This window comes from Danio rerio, chromosome 2 (genome assembly GCF_049306965.1).
Source record: "Danio rerio strain Tuebingen ecotype United States chromosome 2, GRCz12tu, whole genome shotgun sequence".
NCBI lineage: Eukaryota > Metazoa > Chordata > Actinopteri > Cypriniformes > Danionidae > Danio > Danio rerio.
In genome coordinates, this window is record NC_133177.1 from 32980157 (window position 1) to 33007258 (window position 27102).

General features: G+C 36.6%; 1 protein-coding gene across 27 annotated transcripts in view; it reads left to right on the forward strand.

Annotated features, from left to right (window-relative positions):
• rbm33b (RNA binding motif protein 33b) overlaps window positions 1–26820 on the forward strand; it is a 54712-nt gene extending 27892 nt beyond the window's left edge. For 9 of the 27 annotated variants that reach the window (XM_073926665.1, XM_073926745.1, XM_068214066.2 and 6 more), the window contains 7 exons: window positions 4173–4290; window positions 5520–5785; window positions 10564–10812; window positions 11469–12071; window positions 18843–19004; window positions 26485–26519; window positions 26601–26820. In XM_073926665.1, coding sequence (XP_073782766.1) covers window positions 4173–4290; window positions 5520–5785; window positions 10564–10812; window positions 11469–12071; window positions 18843–19004; window positions 26485–26519; window positions 26601–26673 — 1506 coding nt within the window. In that variant the 3' untranslated portion in view covers window positions 26674–26820. Of the gene's footprint in view, window positions 1–4172; window positions 4373–5519; window positions 5795–10563; window positions 10813–11468; window positions 12072–18842; window positions 19005–26484; window positions 26520–26600 lie in introns of all 27 variants that reach the window. The other 18 variants (XM_068214064.2, XM_073926735.1, XM_068214067.2 and 15 more) reach the window with 4 other exon arrangements.
• Window positions 26821–27102: the final 282 nt, after the last annotated feature.

The following is a 27102-nucleotide window of genomic DNA, read 5'->3' on the forward strand; positions in this document are numbered from 1 at the left end:
TCTCTGTCTCTCGAGCACACGTGGTCTACCTTGCGCGCATTCAGTCTCTCTCGCGAGCACACTTGACCTCTCTTGCACACACCAGGTCTCTGTCATGTGCACTCGGTCTGTTTTCACTTGACTTTTTCCAGTCTGGTCACATCATACATGATGCGTCTTCTTTACGATGGTTGGTTGGCATCCACCAATCCCACAATGCATCACCTCTGTAAACAGGTAAATGTGGTAGACTGCAGACAAAATTAATTCATTTGTGTAGTAAGTAATGGACATACGCATCATATTGTAACTATAACGGAGTTACTATATTGAAAAAGTTATGCGTTACATTATTAGCTACTGTCAAAAGTAACGTGTTATTAGCCCTCACTGAATGTGACTATGGCAGATTTAAACACTGCAATATAGATTCTAAACCCCTATTAACTACATTGTTAGACCATTAGGTGGCAACAAGGAGCTGTTAAAAATATGTTTGCCATTTACAGTAATTATCCTTTTTCGTGAATTAGTTCAAAAACATTGTCTCAAATAGTAATGAAACAAGTAAAAACCTTGAATGAGCCAGTGAATCATTTATACAATTTTATGAAAAAATACATAATTTTTTTTTTATTAAACTAAAATAAAGTATAATTAAAAACGCTGCTGTGTTTAACATTTTGTCAAAACCACAAATGTTTTTGTTATTTTTGTTTTGTTTTTAAGTTGTTTATTCAAAAAAAAAACATTAAAAAAAGACTGGTTCTAGAAGTTGGAGGTCTGTATTTCTGCCATCACATTTTATGCGACTTGGAATTAGATTGAATTATAGCAGTGGCCTCTAGTGTGTACTTTCTGTGACAATAACCTTTGACCACAGTGTATCTGTACTCGATACACATTTGAACTTGGAAGTTAACAAAATATTCTGCAGCGATTGTGTTCACGCAGTTCCTAGTTCCATGCCCTGAGCTTTCAAGCAAAAGGAGTTTTTTGCATCCCAACCACAAGTGGATCCTCTGAATGAGAATTCAGCCTTTTTGGCTAGATTTTAGAGAAACATTTGATACTGAAAAAGCTGCCTTTCAGTGACATCCTGATTTTGCCTTGGTTAAAAATATATTGTAGCTATTAGCACCATGTTTTCAGAATCTCACATAAATTATACAGAAAATGAGCATTGGTCAAAATAACAAAACTGTCTTCAGCTGTTCATATTCATTTTAGCACAATACCAACGTTTTAACTTCTGAAGACAGAGGAAATAAACAATTGGTGAATTAACTCAGATTTTCAACGACAAGATAAAATCTATGATGAGGTCAGGCTGCTGGACAGTCAGGATGTTGCACACTTAGCCATGATGAAGAGACCTGACCTAGGCGTCACCTTCATCAAACTCCAATGCTGGAGATGCTTACAGATTTATACTTATCCTACACTTACTATTATTCTATCCAATATCATTTTCTGGGGAAAAAAAGTGCTCAATTAATTTTTCTCTTGACATTTTTTAAAGAAATGTTATTAGACCTTTGGAAAATAGAGCCAATATTAACATTTTACCCAAGCACACACCTAGTAGTACACCTACATTTTTATCCCACATAAATGTTCGTCTTTTGTGCATTACAATATTCAAGTGATTAAAAAATGTACCTCTCCTGCGATAAATGATGTAGAAAATCAAAAATTAATTCTAATTGAATAATTTTGCCCTCACTTGACCTTCTTCGGCGCTAGCCCTACAGCAGTTTTTAATTCGAGTGCGCTGAATATAAACACCCCTCTCATGACTCTCCATCTCCGCATCAGCATCTCTCCTCCAGGAAAGAAGCCCAGCGGCGTGAGCGGCTTCCAGTCTCGGTGTTCGAATTGCCATTGAAACGGGAAGACAACAGACAGAGCATGATTCTAATGAAACATCCTCCCATTGTCCTCCAAATCATCTCCGTTTATTGAATGCGCTGCAATCCACACCTGGCTCCAACCCTGGAGAGCTTCCGCAGCCTCTATCTCTGCCTCTCTCTCTGTAAACGCAGGATTAGCCATTGAAAGAGCATTCTTGGTTATCAAATTCATACAAACGGCGTTTGCTTTTGTGTAGTGCTTTTAATTAAATCCTACCGGGGGGCTGGAACTGACCTTTTGAGTGGAGAACTGATTAAGCGCACAATGGCCAGTTATTTCTGAACCACAGTCTGTTGCATAGAGCCGCTGATTAACTTTCTGTTTAGGATGACTTGGCTTGAATCTCATTCGCGCACAGGCCAAGGAGAGGAGGTGGAGGAAAAAAAAAGGAGTAATCAATTCTGGTTTAGAATGTAGATTAGGAGCGATAGCATCAGGTAATTAACAAGGGTAAGGGTGGCATTTTTGTACGTGGAGTACAGTGAAAAAAGGGCTTATTTGAGAGCCGAGATGGATGTTTAAGAGGATAAAGGTGAAATCAGGGTGGGTAGGTTTTTCTTTGAAAGGATTAGTGGATTGTTATCATGCGCTCCCCCTCTGAAAAGCGCAGTGCAATTATGACAGATGTGCGAAATCATAATGGACAGGCTGGCAGCAAAGTTTCTGCTAAGTCTGGAAGTCTCTCATAATGTGTGAATATGAGCAGAAAAGCAGTGAAGAACCATGCTATTTTGCAAAAATAGCAGTAATCTAAAATGTTGGTTTTTTGTTTTAATATATTTTGAACAGTAATTTGTCTATTGGCAAAGTTTTACTGCTTCTTTGCAGAAGTTATACTTTTGTATCAGAATTATTTGATAAACAAAGTTGTAAAGAAAAGCATTTATTTGTAACAGAAATGTTTTGAAATATTATAAATGTCTTTTTCACTTTTTTATGCATCCAGTGTGGGAAGACTTTTGGTCATATGTGACGATGCCTTAAAATTACTCACCAGGTTCTCTTAATAATTTTGTTCTTTTGTCAATAGTAACCACTGTGTACATTCTGGCTTTACATTTATTAGGCCTACCAGTAAACATTTGCAATAAGTGTTTGTATTATTTTTTCAAACCAAAAGAAAACAATAAAAGATATTGAAGTAAAAAAGAATTCATTGATTTATGAAGTAAAAAAGCTCTAAATAATGAAATTATGGGTTAAAAATTTACCTATTATTTGACATTGATGTTTCAAATAATTATTTTGAAAATAAAAATTAGGCACTTGCATTTAAACCACTTTCTATGCCGACAATAACAACAAAATAGTCACAACCCAACAATGGAAAACATCCATACACTCTTGCAATTACACACACACACACACACATGCGCGCTATGGCCAATTAAGTTTATTTAATTTTGGAAAACTGGAACACCTATGCTAAATATAAAATCTTATTTTATGCTATATATATTAGGGATGCTCCAATCGATCTGCCGAAAATCGATATCGTCCGATAATCACATTTCATTACTCAATCTGTACTTGCTAAACTGGCCAATCTCATGGACAGATCGCATGTGATTGTTTATGTTTACAAGCAGAGGAAGATGCACAAGTGCTCCCCTATATTATACATAGCCTACGCTGAAGTAAAATGAATAAATAAATTATTTTTGTAAAGCTGCTTCTGGCCATGACGTGTTCACACCTAAATGGTTATTATAAGAGAAGTGTTTAAGGTAGTATATACAGCATGCTTAGTTTATTCTTGGGTAAAGCGAGGTCTTCCCTTAATGATCATACATAGAGGGAAAATGTGTTTAATTCATTATAAAGCTTGAAGCATTAGAATCGGTACTCTGTATCAGCCAATCACCATGACAAGGAATCAATACTCTGTATCTGCTGCAAAAATCCCTAATAAATATGCGAGTACCTACTTTTTATTTTCAAAATAATTCTTTGAAACATCAATGTTAAGTCATGGGGAAAAAATATGCTCAATCATCATTTAGTGTAAAAAAAATAAACAATCATTCTAAAATTACATTTTCGTTTTTAATATATATATTTGCTTATTCAAAATTTGTGTGTGTGTGTGTGTGTGTGTGTGTGTGTGTGTGTACTTTTTAAAATATTGCATTTGGAAATGCCAATGATTTAAAGATGAAGTACTTTAATGCTGTGTAATTAATTTTTTCATGCTCTCAAATAAGCATGCATTATTTATATGTTTCAATGTCAGTACGTGTTTTTACTTTGCTCTTTTTTTTGTTCTTTGTGTGTATTAGGGTGTGTCTGAGTTTCGAGCAGGTCTCTCTCTGCAACCCACTAGTCATCATCTCATACCCTCCAGCAGGGGACAGCCTGACCCAGAAGAACCCCGCATCAGACCCTGCCGCAGCCCTGGTGAGACCACATATCCAAACAGCACAGAGTGCTCCAGACGGCTGAGCAAACAAGGCTACAAACACATCCGGTCTCAGAAGCTGTATGTTTAGATGCACTTTTTTTTCTAATAGAACCATCTGTTCCCTTTCTTCACTAGAGTTAGGACACTGAAATCTAACCTTGTAATCTGAATCAGTAAATCAGTGTTCAAATGTTTATTATTTTAAGGCAAGACTGTGGATTTTTTATATTAAATAAAACAACTCTTATTCAATGTAATATGCGCTAATTTGTTTACATTTCTATCTTAAAAACTATGAAGACTCAAATTTTTCCTTTTTATGCTGAGAATTACATTTTTCCACTCCAGAATCAGACGCATTGGCCAGAAAAAAACACAACTATTTGTAGAATAAAATCTTGTATATAATCATGCAACTTATCTTAGAATTCTGGAATCTTAAAATTATAGAATTAGAATTTAATATTCAATCTCAACAGTTTAATTATCTTTTCTTTGCATATGACTATAAAACTCTTTAAGAGAAGCTAAAAACCCCACAAAGACTGATAGGTGCATGACAAAAACTTGTTTTGCCTGCAATGCTACTGCTTTCATTTTAGCAGAGGTACATTAAAGTGGGCAAAAGTGACTCTGAAGTCATTTCTAATGTTTTTAAAACATTTCCATTTCAAATATATGCTGTTTTTAATGTACTTTTATATTTTTATTGTTTATACTATTATTTATTTATTAAAGAGGTCTGAGGGGAAAAGTGCTTAACTGTTTTCAAAGTTAAGAAGAAATATTTGCTAACATTCAAATCAACATTTTGGAATGATTTTTCAAGACACTTGCGACTCTAAAGTCGGGAGCGAAGCTGACAAGTTATGAATGAATTACATTTTAACGCATATTTAAATGTGAAACATTTTGAACTGTAATACATTTTGTCAATACTTCATGCTAATTTTCTTTGAGTAAATGCATGCTTGATATGCATACACTTGTGAAGAATGCAGATTAGATATATGAATTCTCACTCTGAACGACACAGAAATGCCCATTTGCCTGTTTGACCTTTGCTCCATCCTCAGCACCTGCTGTATGCAGTCAAGACACCCGAGGTGCAAACAGAAGTAGAGATGTCACATTAGATCAGCGGAAATATGGCAATATGGCACCCGCATGTTCACTTCCCCTCTCTCTCTTTTTTTTTTGTCTTTGATTCACCCCTCCTTCAAAGAGCCGGCGTTCCCAGGACAGCATATGTTTGATCAACAGCACTGTGCTTCAGTCTTGGACACTAATCCGCTTCTCGCTGGACCTGCTCCCATGGGCTCCATTCAGCCTGGAGGAAATGAGAGTGACCCCTGGAGGCCCAGTCCAGCTTTGCAGGAGCCCAGTGATCTGTCAAAGCCTGGGACTCCCCACCGCGGGCACTGCTCTCTCCAGAAACATCCATCAGCTCCGTCCGGCTGCCGGTTTAACGCTCCCTCTGGACAGTCACAGGTAACACAGGTAGTAATACTTATAAAGCATTATAAGGGTTATCTTAATGTATTATAATTGGTGGTTATAAATGATAAAACCTGATTATTAGCATCAAAGTTAAAAGTTTGCATGTGTAATGTGTATATGCATTGTGTACACAAACATATATATATATATATATATATATGTGTGTGTGTGTGTGTGTGTGTGTGTGTGTGTGTGTGTGTGTGTGTGTGTGTGTGTGTGTGTGTGTGTGTGCGTGTGTGTGTGTGTGTGTGTGTGTGTGTGTGTGTGTGTGTGTGTATTTTTTTGTATATTTTATTTGTATTGAAAATAAATATTTTTATCAATACAAAATAAGCCTTTTCTCAAATATAAAAATAAATAAATTAATAATATAATATTTTTAAGGGGAGAAGCATGTTGATTTGTAAGGTAATGTAATTTTTCAACTGTACATTTGAATAATAAACTAGAAATTATCGCTTCAATTTAATTTGAGCAAACACTGTCATTGTGTTTAGAGGTTTTCTAACACAAGTGTGTGCATAATTGTTTTTATTGTTGTATGAGCCACTCATCACTTTTCATTTTTCTTTTGCTGAAATACCAGTGTACATTTAAATATAGAATATGAGGTTATCAGGAATTAATGCATGATGCGAGCAATACGATTAGGAATTCTTGTTTAACTCTTGTTTTGATTATCTGTCAGTTAATACATTTTATTTGTTTTAATAACTGGACTATCCATGCATTATAATGCTATAAGAATACCTTAATAAAGCATTATATAAACACAGGGCGCACAGAAAGTATTACTAATCTCCATAACATGTGGACGCCATGTGGGTGTCACTAGACCTCATTTACTGGGGCACGTGCCCCAGTAAAAATTGCCAGTGCCCAAGTATACGCTTTGAGATACGATTTACTTTATATGCAAGTGTATTTAGCTATTAAGAGTGGTAATCCCAGAATAAAGACGTTATTCTCTATATGAAAACGAACCAACACTGATGAAAGCAATGTAGTTTAATCAAAAAGCAAACTGAGCATGTGCACAGAAAAAAAAGAGCTTGATGCTAATGCGCTGCCCTGCTCCCGGTACGGTTGTGAACATGCACGCCAAAAAAATAGCCGCGCCGCTCATGCGTTGTGAAACCGGCATAACACTCTTTTATGAGGTGTCACACGCAGTGAGTTTTGCAAGTCGACAAAACAAAGTTCATATATATTATGACTGTGATCTTATTTATACTTCACGGCTCCTGATCGATTGTTTTTGATATGAAGCAGAAAGGAGGGATGAAATGACATGAGTCAAGTCTAAGACAACACAACAGATAATTCTATAAAACACATTTTTGTACTGTATTGAATTGTCTATAAAATTTCATTCTAATAAAATTATTATCCATGCAAAGATTTCTTAAATTATCTCATCACTCCAGTTGTGTCTTTAGATTGTTTTCCAGTTACATTTAGGATTAATTTCTGTTATTTATTTAAAATAATAATTTGGAATTTTTTTTTTGGAGGGGGTGCTGTGCCCCAGTAGAGCTTTGTCTAGCAACGCCCCAGCTATCCTCTAACAATCCTCATTGTCAATTATTACATGAATACTCTCTAGATGAGGGGTGCCAAAACTTTTTATTATAAAGGGCCAAAAACCTAATTTGATTGAGGGTAGTGGTTCTAAAGTAAATATACCAAACTCTATTACATTAAAGTTGCCATGGATAATTTGCTAATTTATATAAAATTTAAAGGGCACCTATGATGAAAATCATCTTTTGTAAGCTGTTTGGACAGAACTCTGTGTAGGTGTAGTGTGTCCACAGTTATATTGGGGTGATATAAAGACAATCAGTCTCTTTTGATTTTGTTTCCGGATGTTAAAATAGGATCCAAATCTCTTTCATTTTGAGGCTCACCGCAATGTGATGTAGAAGTGCGGTTTCCCCACCCACCGAATTGATTGACAGGCGCATATTAACATGTCTCCGTAGTAACATTTATAATCATATCAACAAGACAGGACGTGCGCAAAGCAACTGGAATTAAAAGATCTTTTTAGCTCGTAATTATTAATTGTCATCAAATGTGATCAAGAATAAGTTTTACAAGTTTAAAACGTTTTTAAAACTGTGCATATTTGTAATGAATTACAGCGATTTACCGTCTTTATCCCCACAGCTGCATGTCAGTACATTTATAAAAGTTTGTGGACGTTAAATCATGTTTATTTTGAACATTAACATAATGGATATCCATACAGCAGTGGAAATTAACCTGTCACAACAGTGTGAAATTAAGCCTGTCACATTTGCTGTGCAAAACTTGAAAAAGTGCAAAACTTGCAAAGTTAAACGAACGTGCTGTGTGTGCAAAAACAGCTATAAGATGCTCAGAGCTAAAAATTACAAACTTCTGAAAGGTAATAATAAATAATATGATTGGTGTTTTGAGCTGAAACTCATAGAAATAGACACATTCTGGAGACACAAAAGACGGATCTTAGATCTTGAAAGAGGAGTACAATATGTGCCCTTTAAAAATAACTGAATAAAAAAAGATTTATATTAACCAATGTAGTATAATCTTGTTTAATTGTATAATGAACGTATAACAGTAAAAACAAAAACAATCCCATTTATAACAGAAAGAAGTTACACTAGTCAAGCTGCACCTATTTTTGCCTTGATTCGGTCACCAATGTCTTCTGCATTTTCCTGTGTCCGATGAGTGTCAGTGTTTATATTTTAAGAAATCTGATTCGGTAACATTTTAATTCAGTTTGCTTTTTTTTTTTTTTTTTTGAAACAAACAAAAAAGGTTACTTTTAAATTAAAATGACGATTTCTGTAAAAAAAAAAAAAAAAAAAAAAAACTGCCCATAATTAACCCTCTCTTCTCAGATGACATGGTGGGCCAAATCACAGCAGGCCATAGTTTGAGCATCTCTGCTCTAAATCCTTTACCTTATCATTAGGCTTAGTGTTCTTCTGTAATTTAATACCAAGTTCCTGTTTGCCCAGTTTATTAGGTCGTAGTATAGCATAGTGGTTATGTTGTAGCATAGTGGTTAGTTAACATTGCTTTGGCTAATTAAAATGCGGACAGCATGACTTGACAAAACAAAATGCCAGCATAAAAGAATTAAAGGCACCAGAATTGATAAGTAAATTAATTTAATTTTGAGTGTAAAATGTATGAATGATCAATAATGGTAAGCTTGTTTGTTGTCATAGACAGTTGGACCATAGGCTACGCTGCCCTCTAGTGTTTTAAGGCAGTTTTGGGCAATTGTTTGCCATTTAGGATCAGTAGGCTGAGCTGGATCATTACTACATCAAGGCTTTTTTTTTTCTTAAACAGATCAATACATACACAAGGAAGAGAAATAATCCTCTGGCCATCCTAGAAGTATTTTTAAACATTTATGCAAAATTGAGCTGTGAACTTGGCCGTGCTTATGTGATATTTTCATTCTGTGAGTCTCAAAGTAATTTACACCACATTCTTTATATTATAAAGGCTCATTTTAGAGATCTTTTTAATGACTTCAAAAACTCAGATATGATTATTTTGCTTTGTTTTGTTTGCACATGATGGAAAAACTCTAAACTCTTGATTCATCCATGTGGAAAAAAGAATATAATATGATATAAATATTGAGTTTGAGTGCAAATTATTTTAGAATTCAGAATTTTAAAATAACTCATAACAGATTTTATATCCAATTTTAGCTAATCATTTTCAATTTAATTGAAATAATTTGGTATTTTAATTTGAATAGTGTCTCTTTCAAAGTATATATTAATTCAGCTGAATTGGTATCCAACAAAATCAGTTCATAGTAACGCAGTATAGTATATCGTTTCATCATGGACATTGCAAATCCTGCAATGTGACTACCTGATGTTCACACTGCAAAGTCGGGGTTAAAATGGAAAGTTTCACTACACTTAACTACAGAATCATTCCATCCAATCTAAAACTATGGAGCTATTCAAGTCATCTGGCGAAATTGTATTCATATTGCATATTCTTTGCAGAAAAAGTATTTATTGCAGAAAAAAAATGTATTGCATTGCCTGTGTGTATATAGTGGTAGAAAGAGTATTGAAAAATCATACTCAAATTAAAGTACCATTACTTGCAAAACAAAATGCAAATAGAGTTAAAGTATATATTGCAAATAATATTTAAAGTATGAGTAAAAAGTATCCCTTTTAAAAGTACTCAAGAGTAGTGAGTATTATGCTAGGAAAGGTTTATGCATTTACATGCAATTTGTGTGTGTGTGTGTGTGTGTGTGTGTGTGTGTGTGTGTGTGTGTGTGTGTGTGTGTGTGTGTGTGTGTGTGTGTGTGTATGTGTATGTGTATGTGTGTGTGTGTGTGTGTGTGTGTGTGTGTGTGTGTGTGTGTGTGTGTTTGTGTTTTTATACCTGAGTATTATGTTCAAATGTTTGGTGTATTCAAGAAATGAAATGTTTTGTTATGTTGAATGTGATCAAAATCACAGCAATATTTTGAAATAATACAACCCTAAAAATTCACTGTTTTAATTATAAAATGTATTATAAATGTTATTCATTTAAAGCATCTCCAGTGATGTATTGTATTAATTTTACTATAAATAATAATTATAATTTATTTTACTTCATGTGTAGCATTCTGGCATACCTTGGTGTAATCCAGCAAACCTCAATGGCCTGTTAGCATGACTGATCTCTTATTACCAACTGCAGCACGTATCCATTTCTAAAACCGCCTCCATCCCACTCAGAAACCTGCTGTGCTGGTAAGAGCTGTTGCCAGGATGGTGCAGAATGCCAAGCCCATGGCAGTTGCCAGGGGGATGCCCATTACTGCAAGGCAGCCAGCATGTGCCAAGTCCACGATAACTGCCAAAACTCCACCAGCGCCGGGGACGGTGGGAAGAAATGTGGGTCAGAAGGTCAAGGTGGAGCCCCAAACTCCTCGGGCTACTCAAAAACATCCCGCAAAGCCGCTAAACATGACAAACGACAAAGAGGTCAGTGACAGTCACAACTTTATTAGATTAAAATCTTGCTGATGAAGACATTTACTTCTAACTCAAAATCTCCAGAAACGCATTCAGAGATTAGGTTTGAAATTTAAAGATGTTTGGCTTTATTATCAGTAAGCTTGGGTGTACCATTCAGCATCATTTCATAGTTTATAAATCAATGCATGTGTAATTTCTCTTTCTTTTTTTTTCTGGACTTTAAAATGGAAGTGTGGTAATAGAGCCTTTCACCCGGTGCTCAAGGTCAGACAGTCTGTGTGAAAGCTGTTCATTAGACCAATTATTACCTCTAACAATGCAGTCAGGAGGAAATCAATAGCCACTGTCAGGGCTGTTTCAAAGCCTCGCTCTGAAAATCAATCAGTCCGGCTTCTATCTGCATTCTCCTCCTTCAGTCATGTTCAGACAGCAGACATTTGCCAATATCAGCAAGGATTTTTGTTAAAAAAAAAAATACACACACACTAATTATACTTGGCAGAATGTCTGTGCCTAAAGCAATAACAGAACACAGGAGCAGCTGCATCTAATAATGATTTTGGTTTTAATTAAGTGTTCATTATTACAGAAAATTATGTACTAATAAATGCCTGAGCTTGGTGTGATTATACCCGTTTTATTGGTTGTTTTATGATCCTCAGCGTGAGGAGTATATTCTCTACATGCAGAAGCTGGAGGAGCAGATGCACCTGAGGAGACAGGTTATCAAACACAAAGAGCGCATGCGATCTTTACGGGCCGCAAACAAGAGGCGTCTGCGACTGGAGCACTTCCAAACTGATCTGTCCACTGCACACTGCTGGAACAACAACCAAAATCAGCAGAAACCACCATGTTTTCTCAGTTCTTACCCTACAAATGCTATGCCCCAGCAGCACTTCTATAATCCCCATGACTGTCTCGTCCTGCAGTGCCATCCACAATTGCATCCCCGGCCTCCACAACAGCAGATGTACCAGATTTTAGTACCCGCATTTCAGCCGCCCTGTCATCAAGCTCTATCGGCTCAAGGGACTCCAGCAGAGGTGCAGTATAATCAGGCTTGTCATTCGGGCACTGGCAGGGTGGTGTTACAGAAGATGGAGCAGTTTGCAGATCACATGAGTCTACAGTACAGTATAGATGAGGCTCGTTTTGCTGGTCTGCAGGACGTTCAGCCAGGAAGGAAGAGAATGATAGAGCAGAGGATATCTGATGGGCCCGTTCCTGCCAAAAGCAAAGTTGTTCAGTACTTTACCACAAGTGTAAGTACAGTTTTTTTTCCTTCCATGAATACCACTCATTATTAGTTTTTGGCAGTTATATTTATCAAAATATCCTGTATTAAGTTTCGAGACTGGGAAGTAACCTTTTCCATTGCTTGAATTGCTGAGGTGAATGATGTTTTTTTTTTTTTCGTTTGTTCAATCTGAAAATTAAAATATGACATACTTTTATATGAGTAAACTAAATATATACTTTTCAGATTAATTAAATCACGTCCATATATATATTATATTATTATATAACTCATTATAATAATTTTTTTATCCATATAGATGAAAATTAATGTCTAAATCAGGGGCACTCTCTGGAGAACCGGTGTCCTGCATAGATTAGCTTCAACTTTCTTCAGCACACCTGCCTGGAGCTTTCTACTATACCTAGCAAGATCCTGATTAGCAGGTTTAGTTGTGTTTAATTGGGGTTGGAACTAAAATAAGCAGGACACCGGCCTTCAAGATCCTGTCTATATAGTCAATTTGGTTGAATCAGACCATTAGTTTCATTAATTTAGTTAATTCACAGTTTACTTTGAAATGTTTAAAAACAAACATGGTAAAGGAGTAGTTCATCCAAATATCAAAATTAATATTAATTACTCTCTCAAGCTCTTAAGCTATAGACAGCAATTGTTAAAACTTGTTAAAAGTTCAGAATAAAAACATAAACATCTTCAAATCAGACCACATGCCTTCAGTATTTCAATTTGAATATCATCAGGCTACAAGAATATATGTTTGAGCACATAACACAAATAAATACTTAATTCAAAAGGCTGCGTTCACGAGCATTGTGCATTGATGCATTTCCCAGATGCCCACGCGTGAATTCCTCTCTTTGAAACAAAGCACAGACGCATCTGAGATGTCTCATAGCGCTTTTGTATCATATCGCTCTTGTGATCGAGCACTGTATACTGACACGGAGAAGAAGAAACTGTTGAATAATGTCTTGTTGTGTTCTGTGTGCACAAAAGTATTCTCATACCTTGATAACATTCTAATTGGAAAGCAGATCGTGACGACATATGGTCTGTTTGAAGAAGTTTTTTTTAATCGTTTTTTCTGGACTTTAAAAAAGACAGGACCATTGCAGTCTATGGTGGATGAGGGAGTTCTCAGATTTGATCTAAAATATCTTCATTTGTACCTGAATGGTGTCCTCAGGTTTTGCTGATGTCCTTCTACTGAGCATCAATTAAAAATATATTAATGACTGCAAATGTATTTGGTGCAAGCGTTGCACTAGGGGCTCAGAGGAAAGCACTTCAGAGGGTCATCAACACTGATTAAAGTTTTTTAGGCTGCACTCTCCCCACACTAGAAGAACTACACAGCACTCGTTTTTTTTTTAAAAAAAGCACAGAACTTTTTAAAAGACACTTCATGTCCTGGGAACTCTGGTTAAAGTTAAAAATAGTTTTCATCCAACTGCAATAACTATTCTCAAAGCTTCTAAAAAATAAGGAACTCGGCAATATATATTTTACACTCACCGGCCACTTTATTAGGTACACCTATCCAACTGCTCATTAATCAAATATATCTAATCAGCCAATCACATGGCAGGAACTTAATGCGTTTAGGCATGTAGACATGGTCAAGATGATCTACTGCAGGTCAAACTGACCATCAGAATGGGGAAGAAAGGGGATTTAAGTGACTTTGAACGTGGTTATTGGTGCCAGACGGGCTGGTTTGAGTACTGGGATTTCCACGCACAACCTAAACTAGGGTTTACAGAGAATGGTAGAAAAAGAGAATATATGCAGTGAGTGGCATTTCTGTGAGCACAAATGCCTTGTTGATGCCAGAGGTCAGAGGAGAGTGGTTCCAGCTGATAGAAAGGGAACAATCACTCAAATAACCGCTCGTTACAACCGAGTTATGCAGAAGAGCATCTCTGAATGCACAACACATCGAACCTTGAGACGGATGGGCTACATCAGCAGAAGACCACACCAGGTGCCACTCCTGTCAGCTAAGAACAGGAAACTGAGGCTACAATTCACACAGACTCGCCAAAATTAGACAATAGAAGATTAGAAAAAAAAATGCCTGGTCTGATGAGTCTTCCATCAACAACACGAAAGCAAGGATCCATCCTGTCTTGTAGCAATAGGTTAGGCTGGTGGTGTTTGTGTAATAGTGTGGGGGATATTTTCTTGGCACACTTTGTGCCCATTAGTACAAATTGAGTATCGTGTCATCGCCACAGCCTACCTGAGTATTATTGCTGACCATGTCCATCCCTTTTTGACCACAGTGTACCCATCCTCTAATGGCTACTTCCAGCAGGATAACACACCATGTCATAAAGCGTGGATCATCTCAGACTGGTTTCTTGAACATGACAATGAGTTCACTGTACTCAAATGGCCTCCACAGTCACCAGAACTCAATCCAATAGAGCACCTTTGGGATGTGGTGGAATGGGAGATTCGCATCATGGATGTGCAGCCGACAAATCTGCATCAACTGTGTGATGCTATCATCTCAATATAGACCAAAATCTCGGAGGGATATTCCAAGTACCTTGTTGTATCTGTCACGAAGGATTAAGGCAGTCCTGAAGGCAAAAGAGGGTCCAACCGGTATTAGTAAGGCATAAATAATAAAGTGGCCGGTGTGAGTATTATGTCCGCCTTTTCATATTTCTGTCTTGAGCGCATGTATGATCATAGTCTTAGATATATTTATTTTTTACAATTTATACATTTTAAGTTATTTAAGCAATTATTTTTATAGCATTTTTATGATTCCATTGTACTTGTGAAATGATAATAAAGATCTTTTCTGAAACAACACGAGGCTGAGTAATTAATAACATGATTTTCATTTTTGAAACTAACCCTTTAACTTCTCTAAAATCATGACTTTGATCCATTTTAACATCATCCATATTCATAAAGTATGAATGGTCATCATATAATAGAGCATTCATATGGGAGTAATAAGCTAATGACCACATGAAGGGGTAAAAAAAGTCCTCAATCTCAAATCCTATTTGCAATTCCCACCACTTATGAATTCCATGTTCCCCATGTGACATTATCCAAAGCTCTCCTTTCTCATCATCACTTCATCCTCTTTCCAGTCTAACCGCTCTTTCTCTCCCCTCTCCATAACCTGTCCTGTCCTGAGACGTGAGATTTTGCGAGCTTCTGCGGGCCGATGAAGATAACAGGGTGTCAGTCTTAATAGAGGTTGTGGTGGGATGTCTTTTGCGGAGAAATGTCTGCAGACAGCCGAATCGATGAGGTTGCATTTGACAGAGTGCTGAAAGACAGATCAGCAAGATGCTACCCAGAGACATTGTTCCGCTGTCAGTCTCATCCGCATTGACAATGTTATCTCTCTCGCTCTCGCTGGTATCAAGCATCTCTCAGGTGCTCCGAATTGGATGTCACCCCCTGAAGATGTGCAATTAATCTTTTGCTGTGTGTGTACGTTCTCTTAATACCTGTAAATAGAGAGTTGCTAGTATGGCGGATTTGGATTGAAGAGCTTAGGCGCAGATAAGGGAAATTAATTTTTCATCAGGAATAATAGCAGGCGTGCCAACGGGGAACACAAAGCAGGAGTGAGGGTGAGTGGAGAATTTGTCAAGTGTTGTCACTGTGGGATAATGCCGCTTCAGTGTGTGATTGGTGTAATGGAAGGCTGTGATTTCAATGGAGGGGGGATTAATCACTTTACACTGTGCTGAGAGCAGCGGAATATAGATAGTGAGTGCTGTTTTCACTGTGTCAGATTGTGCAGGTGTGATTTGGGGTGTCCTTGGGACATGTTTGAGCATATTGTTGTCTGAAGTTGGATTCATGCTCGGTGCATCAAAAGCAGGTGTTAATAAAGCGGTATAGGAGTGTTTGCATTTTGCTATGCATGTGCTTCTCTGCTTTTCTCTGTGTTGATTCAAACTAGGGCTGGGCGATTTGGCCTTAAATCTAAATCTCAATTGATTGAACATTTTAACTTGATTACAATTCATGAACAATTATTTCATTTATTTATTAAGAATTTCTGCCCTTATAGTTCACTTACAGGTTTTATACGGTAGATATGCACACATATTACAAGTGAGAGATTTCTGAATTAAAGGTGCATTACTTGATTTTAAAATAAAGTAAACACACACTACCTACTATCTATTATTTATTGAACATTTATTGAACTAAAATTAAAACACATTGCCAAAAACGTGGCTCTCTGCCCCGGCCACCGTCGTTACCATTACTAAACCGACCAATCACAAACCTGGCACTAACGTTACTCGTTGTTGTGACAAAAAAGTAAATTTTATAATAAATGCGCGGGTATGTGAAGGCTGCGTAGGACTGTACACGTGCCTGTTGCAGAAGTATAATATCATAATAATATAATACATTTAAATCATAATTTAATAAGTATAAATCAGTCTTATCAGAGCAGGGTCACGTCACTCCACACACGATAGGGAAAGTAATTGAAAAAACTGACCTGGAAAAATATGATCGATTGTAGGTTCTGAATTTTGATGTAGATTTATCGAAAAAAAAGTTTTTTATTTTTGCTTTAATTATTATTATTTTTTCTTTAGTTTACATGCATTTACGTTTTTTATGTCTGGTGGCACTTACACAACAAAAATGTGTTGCATTAAACAATCAGATTTAAAAAATATGTATATATATGTATATATATGCTTTTATTTTACATTTTATAAGAGTACATAAGGATAACATGTAATGAATGGGATGTAATGAATAATTTTTTTTTCAATACTTTTCCAATTTTTTTTTGCTGAATGAGACTTAAAAACTAAATTATTGCTAAATATGATTCAAATGTAAAAAAAAAAACAAAAAAAACATTTTAAAACATATTTTTACATTGGAATTATATATAGCATTTATTTAGTGTTTGTATGTCTGGTATGAGGAAATAAAGATCCTCTCCCTGTAAAACAAAGCCACTCATTATAGTGGCATTAAAGGAAATAATTAAAAGTAGTTTGAAATCTCATGATCCTACATTCCTTTCCACTCTGTTGCGCTCCATCTAACTGTTGTTGAATGTGTAGGCGGCTGTTCACACGTTGTGTTTTGTCTGCTCTCAGTAGGTGAGGTTTGGCAGTAGCATTAGCCGACTGCGCTCCTGCAAAAAAACAACATCAACAAAGCTGTTGCTTTAGAATTTGCCAAAAATCGTATAGCATTTTTACATTGTGTCTTTTAATTTAATAATTGCAGTCAATTTACACATTAACAACCCTAATCCCAGCACATTTTCTTACGATACCACTGACCGTCCCATGTGAGTCCATGTGAGAAAAATCAATTATGTCCAGGTCTGCTCTCCTGCAGGAGATGTTGTGATGCTGTCTAACATCATAACATAGTCTGTGGGAGTGCCATTGTTGTACATGACTGTAGGCCAGTTGTTTTGACTGTAGGCCTGGGGAAGCCCACTGCTTTCGCAGCAGTGTAGTGGTCAGGTGTGACATTGAGCCCCGGCCGGCCGCGAGAGAGGTGTGCAACCCGAAGCGGAGAGAGTCATGGGGACGCCTGATTTGTTTGTGCTCATTAAGCTCTGAGGTGGGAGGTGGGACACTCTCGGCGGGACAACAGGAAGGGGAATGCAGCATGGGAAGGTCAGGAAAACGTATGGAAAAGGACTAAAAATATACTCTGAGAGATGGGTTCATCCTTGGGCCTGCATGACATCGTTAGGGAAGGGATAAAGTTAATAATACATTCAATTAGTTGTTTTATTGGAGAAATATAGCTTTTTTTCTTATATAGTTCTTTAAAAGTTTGCAGTGTGCACTTTGGGGATGACAGTTGGTCTTGTTTTGTGTTTGTTGCTTGACTTGACAACTTTGGCATACATTATCTTCAACATATTTTACTTAAAATACACATGTGAGACACTATTTTAAGAATATGATGTATAGGTATGGACAGATACATTTGATTTATTTGATGTAGAGCATTGGAACACATTTGTAGACCACTTAAATTTACAATGCAGTGTCATGTTTAAGTGAAAATTTAATTGTTGTTTTGTTTTGTAAATTTCTAATGAACTTTTTTTTTAATTTAAAAGAAAAAATGTTCTTTCAGAGGACTTTTTTTTGCCTGAAATATAAAATTTTTCATTTTCCTTTTATATTTTGGGTGGAATAAATTTGTGGCGGCGGCACAGCGGCGCAGTGTAGTAGTGAGTAGCATGTTTGCATCATCGCAAGAAGGTCACTGGTTCGAGCCTCGGCTGGGTTCGTTGCCGTTTCTTTGTGAAGTCTGCATGTTCTCCCCGTATTCATGTGGGTTTCCTCTGGGTGCTCTGGTTTCCCCCACAGTCCAAAGACATGTGGTATGTATAGGTGAATTGGGTAGGCTAAATTGTCCATAATGTATGTGTGTGAATGAGTGTGTATGGATGTTTCCCAGTGATGGGTTGCAGCTGTAAAGGCATCTGCTGCATAAAACATGCTGGATAAGTTGGCGGTTCATTCTGCTGTAGTGACCTCAGGTTAATAAAGGAACTAAGCCGAAAAGAAAGTGAATGAATAAATGTATTTTGACATTTGTTTGTCTGTCCTGTTGTTTTAAATAACAATATTTTTGTTTTAAATTCAGAGGAAATTTTTATCAGACGTCAATAGAACAAATTTTTACTAATATTTACTCAAACAAGTAACTAATAATAGGTCTCTTCATTTGTACCGTATTTGATCCTCATTTTGTAACATTTGAATTCATTTTTCAACAGTCTAGAATTGGGAGTTCAAGCTCTGATTTCAAACCAGCGATGAGTGAAGAAGCAAAATCGGTGACTGAAACGAATCGCCGAACTGTCACCCTGATTCAGGAATCATCTCCACTTTCATTTCTGCAACACGGTCTCAAGCTGACCTGTCCAATACAGAACAAGGTAAATGTGTCACTGCATGTCGCCACAATTCAGAATATAAATATTCTTTAATTCACACGATTTTCCAATTTGTAAGTCAATAGAACCTGTTAATTGCATATCAGGAAGTTTGAACTATAAGAAATAGTAATATTACACATTTTATGTATTCATATATATATAATAATACTCTGGGTGGCACAGTGGGTAGCGCTGTCACCTCACAGCAAGAAGGTCACTGGTTCGAGCCTCGGCTGGGTCAGTTGGCATTTCTGTGTGGAGCTTGCATGTTCTCCCTGTGTTTGTGAGGGTTTCCTCCAAGTTCTCCGTTATCTCCCACAAGTCCAAAGACATGCGGTACAGGTGAATTGGGTATGCTAAAATTGACCATAGTGTATGTGTGTGAATGAAATTGTATGTATGTTTCCCAGTGATGGGTTGCAGCTGGAAGGGCATCCGCTGCGTAAAACATATGTTGGAAAAGTTGGTGGTTAATTTTACTGTGGTGACCCCAGATTAGTAAAGCGACTAAGCTGAAAAGAGAATGAATGAATGAATGAATGATGATATCCTGATAATGAACATTATCAAGGGGAAAGTGCTCCACCGTGAAGTCTATTCATTGTATTGTCAACTATATTTGCGCATTGCGGTCAGAATCCTAATTTGCTCAATATTTTCCTTTGGATATGCTCACCAGTACCTCAAAATCTGCTGAAATCACTGACCGGACATTTTTATGTAGTGTATTTGCTCTTGCCGCTTGCAGCATTGCTACTGTGCCATGATAGCAACACTGGGAAAAATAATGTCTTTCGACTCGTTCACTGTCAAAATTTTACTGTCAGTAAAATCTGTTAATTTAATTGGCTTGTGTTTTTTTTAAATTCACAATCATTAAACTGCTAAGTTAAACTTAAAGTCTTACAAAATTACCGGTATCAAGATGTGCTGTTCATTTGAATAAAGTAAAACTTTTCTCAACCTGTCACCTTGCACCACATGAGACACCCACATCCGGTCACCGATGATTTTCCAATGAAAAATAATTGTCTGACAAATGGTTGAGTAACTTTGCAAATAACGTTTGAACATGGCTTGATTTATCCCGCGTGGCCTTATTTTCAGATGTTTATAATTGTTTTAACTGTTTATTTCATGCCAAATTGAAGGCCTATCAAACCCATCAGCCACACCCTTCTTTAATCAAACATTTCTATTTGTGTAATACTAAAAATGCCATCCACCCTGTCAGTGCTCTACACTTTTGTTAGTCAATCGAGTCAAAGAATACATTGCCGCATCTCGTCCATATTGAAACATCAGCAGACACCAGAAGGGCAAACTAAATTGGTCATCTCGGCGTGTGCCTGGCACTCGCTGCAGGTTGTTGTTCAGGGGCGAGGTAAAGGCGGAGAGGGCCAGATGGGCAGTGCCCACTTGGTGCCAGGCAAACAGACGAGCAGTAGAGAGGGAAAAGGGGGGGTGTAGATGGGCAAGGCTGCAGACCTGGTGTCAGTTGAAGGGCTTTCTTCATCAACCGCTGGGGTCCATCTGAAAAACCTGCTGATGTCAGTAAGACCCATTCAGGTAGGTCAAATCTTCGCTCCCCTACCAGCTCCACCACTCACTGTCAGGCCCGTCTTCTCGCCCTGGAAAGCTGATACGATCAGTGCAATTTACTGTGAAACAGCTTAAGCCCTTTGTGAAAGTTAGTGCAGTTAATGACACGCTGTCCTGGTGAAATAAAACCATCTTAAATGTAGAAGCAGTGTCATGAGATTGGCATCGCATTCTTCTGTCCTTGGTGCTTGTTACCTTCGAGACATCTTCAATGTCAGTGTTTCATTCGACATTATCTTCTAAAGTGGTTTGAATGATTTCACTGTGTATTATTGCTTTCAGATGTACTTATGTTACGCAGTTTGTTTATTTGTTTATTCAGTTTGTAATATATTTGCTATTATAAACCAATCTTGAACAATGCCTTTACACCACCTTGATCATGTTTGTTGATGTTAATCTTAAGATTTGTTTCAAGATGTACAGTTGAAATCCTCCTGTGAATTTTTTTTATTTTTCAAATATTTCCCAAATGATGTTTAACAGAGCAGGGAATATTTTACAGTATTCCTATAATATTTTTTTCTTCTGGATAAAGTCTTATTTGTTTAATTTTGACTAGAATAAAAGCAGTTTAGATTTTCTTTTAAAACCAATATTATATCAATATTATTAGCCCTCTTAATCTACTGAACAAACCACTGTTATACAATGACCTGCCTAATTACCTTGACTTAACTTGCTAAGTTACGCCGCCTTTAAACTGCACTTTAAGCTGAATACTAGTGTTTTGAAAAAAATCTAGTAAATTATTATGCACCCTTATAGAAAAATATAAAATACATTAATTATTAGAAATGAGTTATTAAAACTAGTATGTATAGAAATGTGTTGAACAAATCTTCTCTCCATTAAACAGATATTTGGGGAGATATATACGGGGGTGCTAATAATTCAGGAGGGCTAATAATTCTGACTTCAATTATATGAACTAATGTTACTGATCGACAAAGATTAATTAACAGTGAGCAATAGTGCACTACCAATGAAAGTGTTGGTAATATTTAAAAATAAATAATTTTAAATAGATTTTTAATCCAATTCTATTTAATGTTGCATTTATTTGATGGAGAAAAAAGTTTTTTTAAAATATGTATTTACAATTTTATATTTTTTTATATATTTCCATCTGTATCGGCTCAATATAGGTACACGGTATGCATTACACTATTAAAATAAAAGTTAAAATGAATGAATCATTAGATTGCAACACTTTGACTATCAGAAGCAAGGTAACGATAATCAGGGTGCTTGTGGGTCTCAAAGTCTTAATGCATCAAAAGTTAAATTTGTCTTCTTAAATGCTACATTAATTCATTCATTTTCCTTCGGATAGTCACTTATTTATTAGGGGTTGCCACAGCTGAATGAACCAACAACTTATCCAGCATATGTTTTACACAGCTAATACCCTTCCAGCTGCAACCCAGTACTGGGAAACACCCATACACTCCAACACGGGGAGAACATGCAAACTCCACACAGAAATGCCAACTGGCTCAGCCTGGTCTTGATTCAGTGACCTTTTTCTTGCTGTGAAGCGACAGTGCTAATCACTGAGCCACCGTGCCAACCTTAAATGCCACAACGACTGATAAAAAAAAGGATATTTTTCTCTGTATTTTTGCTTTCCAATATACATGTCCAAACCTTCCTAAATCAAGACACGTTTACATGCATGTCTAACGAAGTCATCTTTATCTGAGAAACTAACAAAATGTGAGTCTAGGCTTAAAACATTTTTATATTTATCAATTTCACAGAAAACAAGATCACGATTCCTCCTGTGGGTTCTTTTAGTTTGCTTGGATCATTTAAGAATCTTTTAAGATTTGTGATAGACATTTTTTACGTGTAATTATAAGGTACAGTATTAGTGGGATTTAATGTTATTAAAATCTGTTGTTAAAATGAATGAATATTTTTTTATTATCAAATATGATGAATTTGTTCTTTGAACTCGTTATCTGCTCCCTATGAATGTGCATGGATGGAGAATGTTAAAATGTGATCTTCCCATCAAATTATGAATTCATGAAAAGTTTGACATCTTAAATTTACCTTCAGATAACCTGCAAATCCCTGAATAACACCATGTCAGATCATTTTTAAAAACAATTTCTAGAAAGGACTTTCTTGACCTTAGAAAGTGTCACGTTTGTCTGAATGTTAAATGCAGCATGCGTCTTGTGTCAGTTGCTTTTCAGCACCACATGTATCTTCCTTTTTACTTCTGTCACAGATTGTTTTTGATTTGATACTTAATTGCTCGTAAAGCTGAAGTAGTTTCCCCATAGTTCCCCATCACCTGCTGCTGCCTGGTCTGTTGATGTGCCTGTCTGCACAGTATGACTTTATCCCTGGTGTGCGCTCATCTGAAGGCTTGACGGGCTTGAGAAGCGTTGGGCTGTCATGTCCTGCATTACTGCACAGAGAGTGAGAGGTGATTGTTCACCGGCTGACACTGAAGCATCATAGCAGTGCCTTGAGCAACTCAGTCGTCAGATTCACACAGGCTTTATCTGCGCTTTCTTCACTTTGTGTGTGTGTGTGTGTGTGTGTGTGTGTGTGTGTGTGTGTGTGTGTGTGTGTGTGTGTGTGTGTGTGTGTGTGTGTGTGTGTGTGTGTGTGTGTGTGTGTGTGTGTGTGTGTGTGTGTGTGTGTGTGTGTGTGTGTGAGAGAGAGAGAGAGAGAGAGAGTGTCTCTACATGAGTGCTATAGATGGTGCGTGTCTGTGTGTACGTCTGCTCAGTGTGTGTGTGACTGTGTCTGCATGTGTGTTTTTTGTCTGTCTTTGAGTGTGTAACTTTGCCTGTGTGATTGTCTGCTTAGTGGTCAGTGTGTGTGTCTCTGTCTACGTATGTATTTTTGTGTGTCTTTGAGTCTGATTTTGCCTGTGTGTGTGTGTCTGCTCAGGGCTCTGTGTGTGCGTTTTTTTGTGTTTGAGTGTAATGTTGCCTGTTTGTGTGTGTGTATCCATCTGTCTGTCTTTCTGTGTGTGTCTGCTCAGAGTGTGTGCTTGTGCGAATGTATGTGTGTCTGTCTCTGTTTGTGTGCATGCCTGCCTGTCTGTGTGTCTAAGTGTAAAAGTGTACTTGGTGTATGTGTGCGTGCGAGTGTGTGTTAGTGTGTGACAGTTTGTCAGTGTGTAATTTTGCCTGTGTGTGTGTGTGTGTGTGTGTGTGTGTGTGTGTGTGTGTGTGTGTGCGTGCGTGCGTGCGTGCGTGCGTGCGTGTGTCTGTCTGTCAGTCTGGGTGTGTCTGTCTGCTCAGAATGCACAGAGTGTGTGCGTATCTGTGTTTTTGTGTTTGTGTAAGTGTGTGTCTTAGCCAGTTTATGAACCTGTGTATGAGTGTGTCTGAATGTATGTCTATGAATGAGTGTGTGTGTGCGGGGGTGTGTTTTCTGCCTATTCAGAGTGTGAGTTTGGGTATTTGTGTGTTTGTGTGTGTCTGAGCATGTACCCGTGTATGTCTGTCTGTGTGTCTGTGAATGAGTGTGTATGAGTGTCCTATACTGTGAGTTTATGTGAGTCTGTTTGTCAGTGTAATTGTGATTATGTCTGTATGTGTGTCTTTCTGTCTGTATATGTGCCTGAGTCTGTGTGTGTCTGAATGTCCAACTGTGTTTTTGTGTGGGTGTGTCTTTCTAAATGTGCATGCGTGTGTATGTGTGAGACAGAATGTGAGTGTGGTGTGTGTCCTTTCTAGCAGATTAAACAATTTAGGCCTTTTTCCTGTGGCTGTCATAAAGCGTTACATTTGCTGAGCTGACAAACTAATTGTCTGATGTTGATTTAATGAAATAAAAATGTGATCACACAGCAATGACTATGGAGTAGGAATTACATTATCAGTTGTTGTCGTGTTGTTGAAGATGATGTTAATCCTGTTATTATTAGGATTTGTATTCCGTGCATTGTGTTCAATCAGATATATTATAATTTTGTGAGTGGAATAATAATCTTATGAAGGATATGAATAATTATTATATTATGAAGAATGTTTGGAGATGGAACGGAAATGAGTTTCTGAAGGCTGTGTCCTTGCTCATTTAAACATATTATAAAAGTCCACTAGAGGGCAGGCTTAGTCGACTTGTTAAGCTTTAGGCAAGGCTGAGTAATGCAGGATCAATAGGAGAGGTTTGCTTTATTGTTAGTTATGTGGATGTTTTAGGGAATAATTTAAAATTATAGCATTTTAATATGTCATATTTTAATAATGTCAGTTTTGAAGCTGCTCAAAAACAGTATTTCTTTTAAACGTTTTGTTTATCGTAAAACCATTTAGAGCTATTAATCATTGTTTAGTTTAAAATATTTTTCACAGTAATTTTAAACATGAAAAAAAAAAACATTTTAATTACTATGGACATGCAGTGTTTTAGTATAATTTGTCAAGTTTTTTTTTTTTTTTTTGTTAGAAATAACCATTTGAATCAAACAACAGCATAAACACTAATGTTTTACAGTTTGGGTTGGTCCTTGTTTTTTATTTGTTTGTTTGTTTGTTTGTTTGTTTTAGATTTCTAAAATCTGAAACAAGATTGTAGTAGCTGAAGTTAGATTTATCCTGCTTTGACTGAACTCTTGAAATTTTCTAGTTTATTTGATCTTAAAGATTTGAGTGATCTGTTAGGTGTGTATTAAATAAGCATATCTATAATGTATTGCAGTCCTAGACCATTTAGTGATTTGTTGACAAGTAATAATATTTTAATATAAAGCCAGAGTAATATTAAATAAACAAACCAACTTCATAAGCTCTGCATAGCTAGTTTTTGGTGAGTTGGAACTTCTGCTAAAATTAATCTCATAATGCCATTATTTACTGACATTAATGTGTAGAAATAACATATAAAAATTTAGGAAATGGTCTTTCAATTATGAAAATGTTGTTAATTACTTGAAGGGAGTTCACCCAAAAATAAAGATTGTGTCATAATTTACATATTCCCTATTCCTTCCTTTGTCACAGTTTGTCAAGTTTTTTTTTTTCAAATATGAGTTTATTTTCTTCTCTTAAACCCAAAAGAAGATATATTGAAGAATGTTAGAATTTGTTGGTAACATTTGATTCAATAGTATTTGCTGTTCCTAACATTTATGTCAGTGGCTATCCAACATTCTTCAAAATATCTTCTTTTGTGTTTAACACAAAAAATGAAACTCATGAAGGTAAAATGAGTTTCCTGGTGTAAATGCTACGTTTTAAAGTAACTTCATTTTGTGCTGAACTATTTCTTTGACAATGTTCATTTGAGGAAATTTTTTATGATTATGATTGCTTACTTTGAAGCAGTTTCTATAATCGATTAATATTAATTGTAATTAAATTAAGGTATAAAAGATCCATCCACCAAATTACCTGTATAAATTTGGGCTCATAATTCTGAATCATTAGCTATCTGCTGAGAAATCTATAGTATCTGTGCATTTTTAGTACTTTGCATATACTGTAGATACCATCAGTGCAACAGTCAGCGCATGATGCAATTAACAACCAGCGTGGTGACAGGATGAGATCTCCACAAAAGTAATTTCCAAGTATTTACTAGATGTGCTAGCGGATCTATACCACCCACAGCGTCCCGCAGTGACCAAACAGCTACCTGGAATGTTAAAGGAAGCGTCTATTACATGCAACATTGCTTCTCAGTGGCCTGTAATGAGCCTGCGCTTTTTATGAAGTCACAAGCATCACAAAAACACCACTGACCATGACAGCCAGCAGGCCCACCGTCACCCTATAAAAATGGCCCCAAAAACGCTACTGGAACGTGATAATGGGCACCAGGCCGACATCATTACTTTTTAATGAGTGTCCCTCAAGGGTCAAACCTTTGATCTGACCTTTATAACCTTCTTTTGACACAGGTGGCCATCAGTGGAAATGAACACAGCGCTTTCATGTAAGTAGACTACAGTTTCATTCATATTTGTTTATGTGGTATTGGGTAGCATATACCATGATTTTTTTCTCTCTATTACAGACCCTTAGGTTCCGGCCTGAAAACACAGTCTGTTACTGCTCAAACCAGCTTCATAGTAAGACTGAACCACTAAGGACATCAAACCCATATTGTGTTCTTTGAGGTTTGTTGACGTTTCTGTTTGGGTTTGAGGTTTGTCTTTTTTTTGTGATTGTTGAAGACTGTGGTTTAGTAGTCATTGATGATTTAGTTCTTGGTTTCTAATAAATGCATAAACTGACTGGATAGTTTTGACTGGCTGTTCATGAAAGATGCACATGTTCATTTTAGTGTTGTAGCTCCCGTCATTTAAATAATAGCCTGATCACTGTTTGATAATCAAAATAGGTCAAAAGTTTGTAAGATTTGTTTCTATTATTTAAAGATATATAACACAAAAAAAGGGCAGAAACATTAACTTTTTTACTTTAACTTTAACATTAAAACAAATATTCTATCTTATTAGTCATGGCATTTTTACAGTGAACAGTGAATATTTGTCAGAGACATTTATTTATTTAGA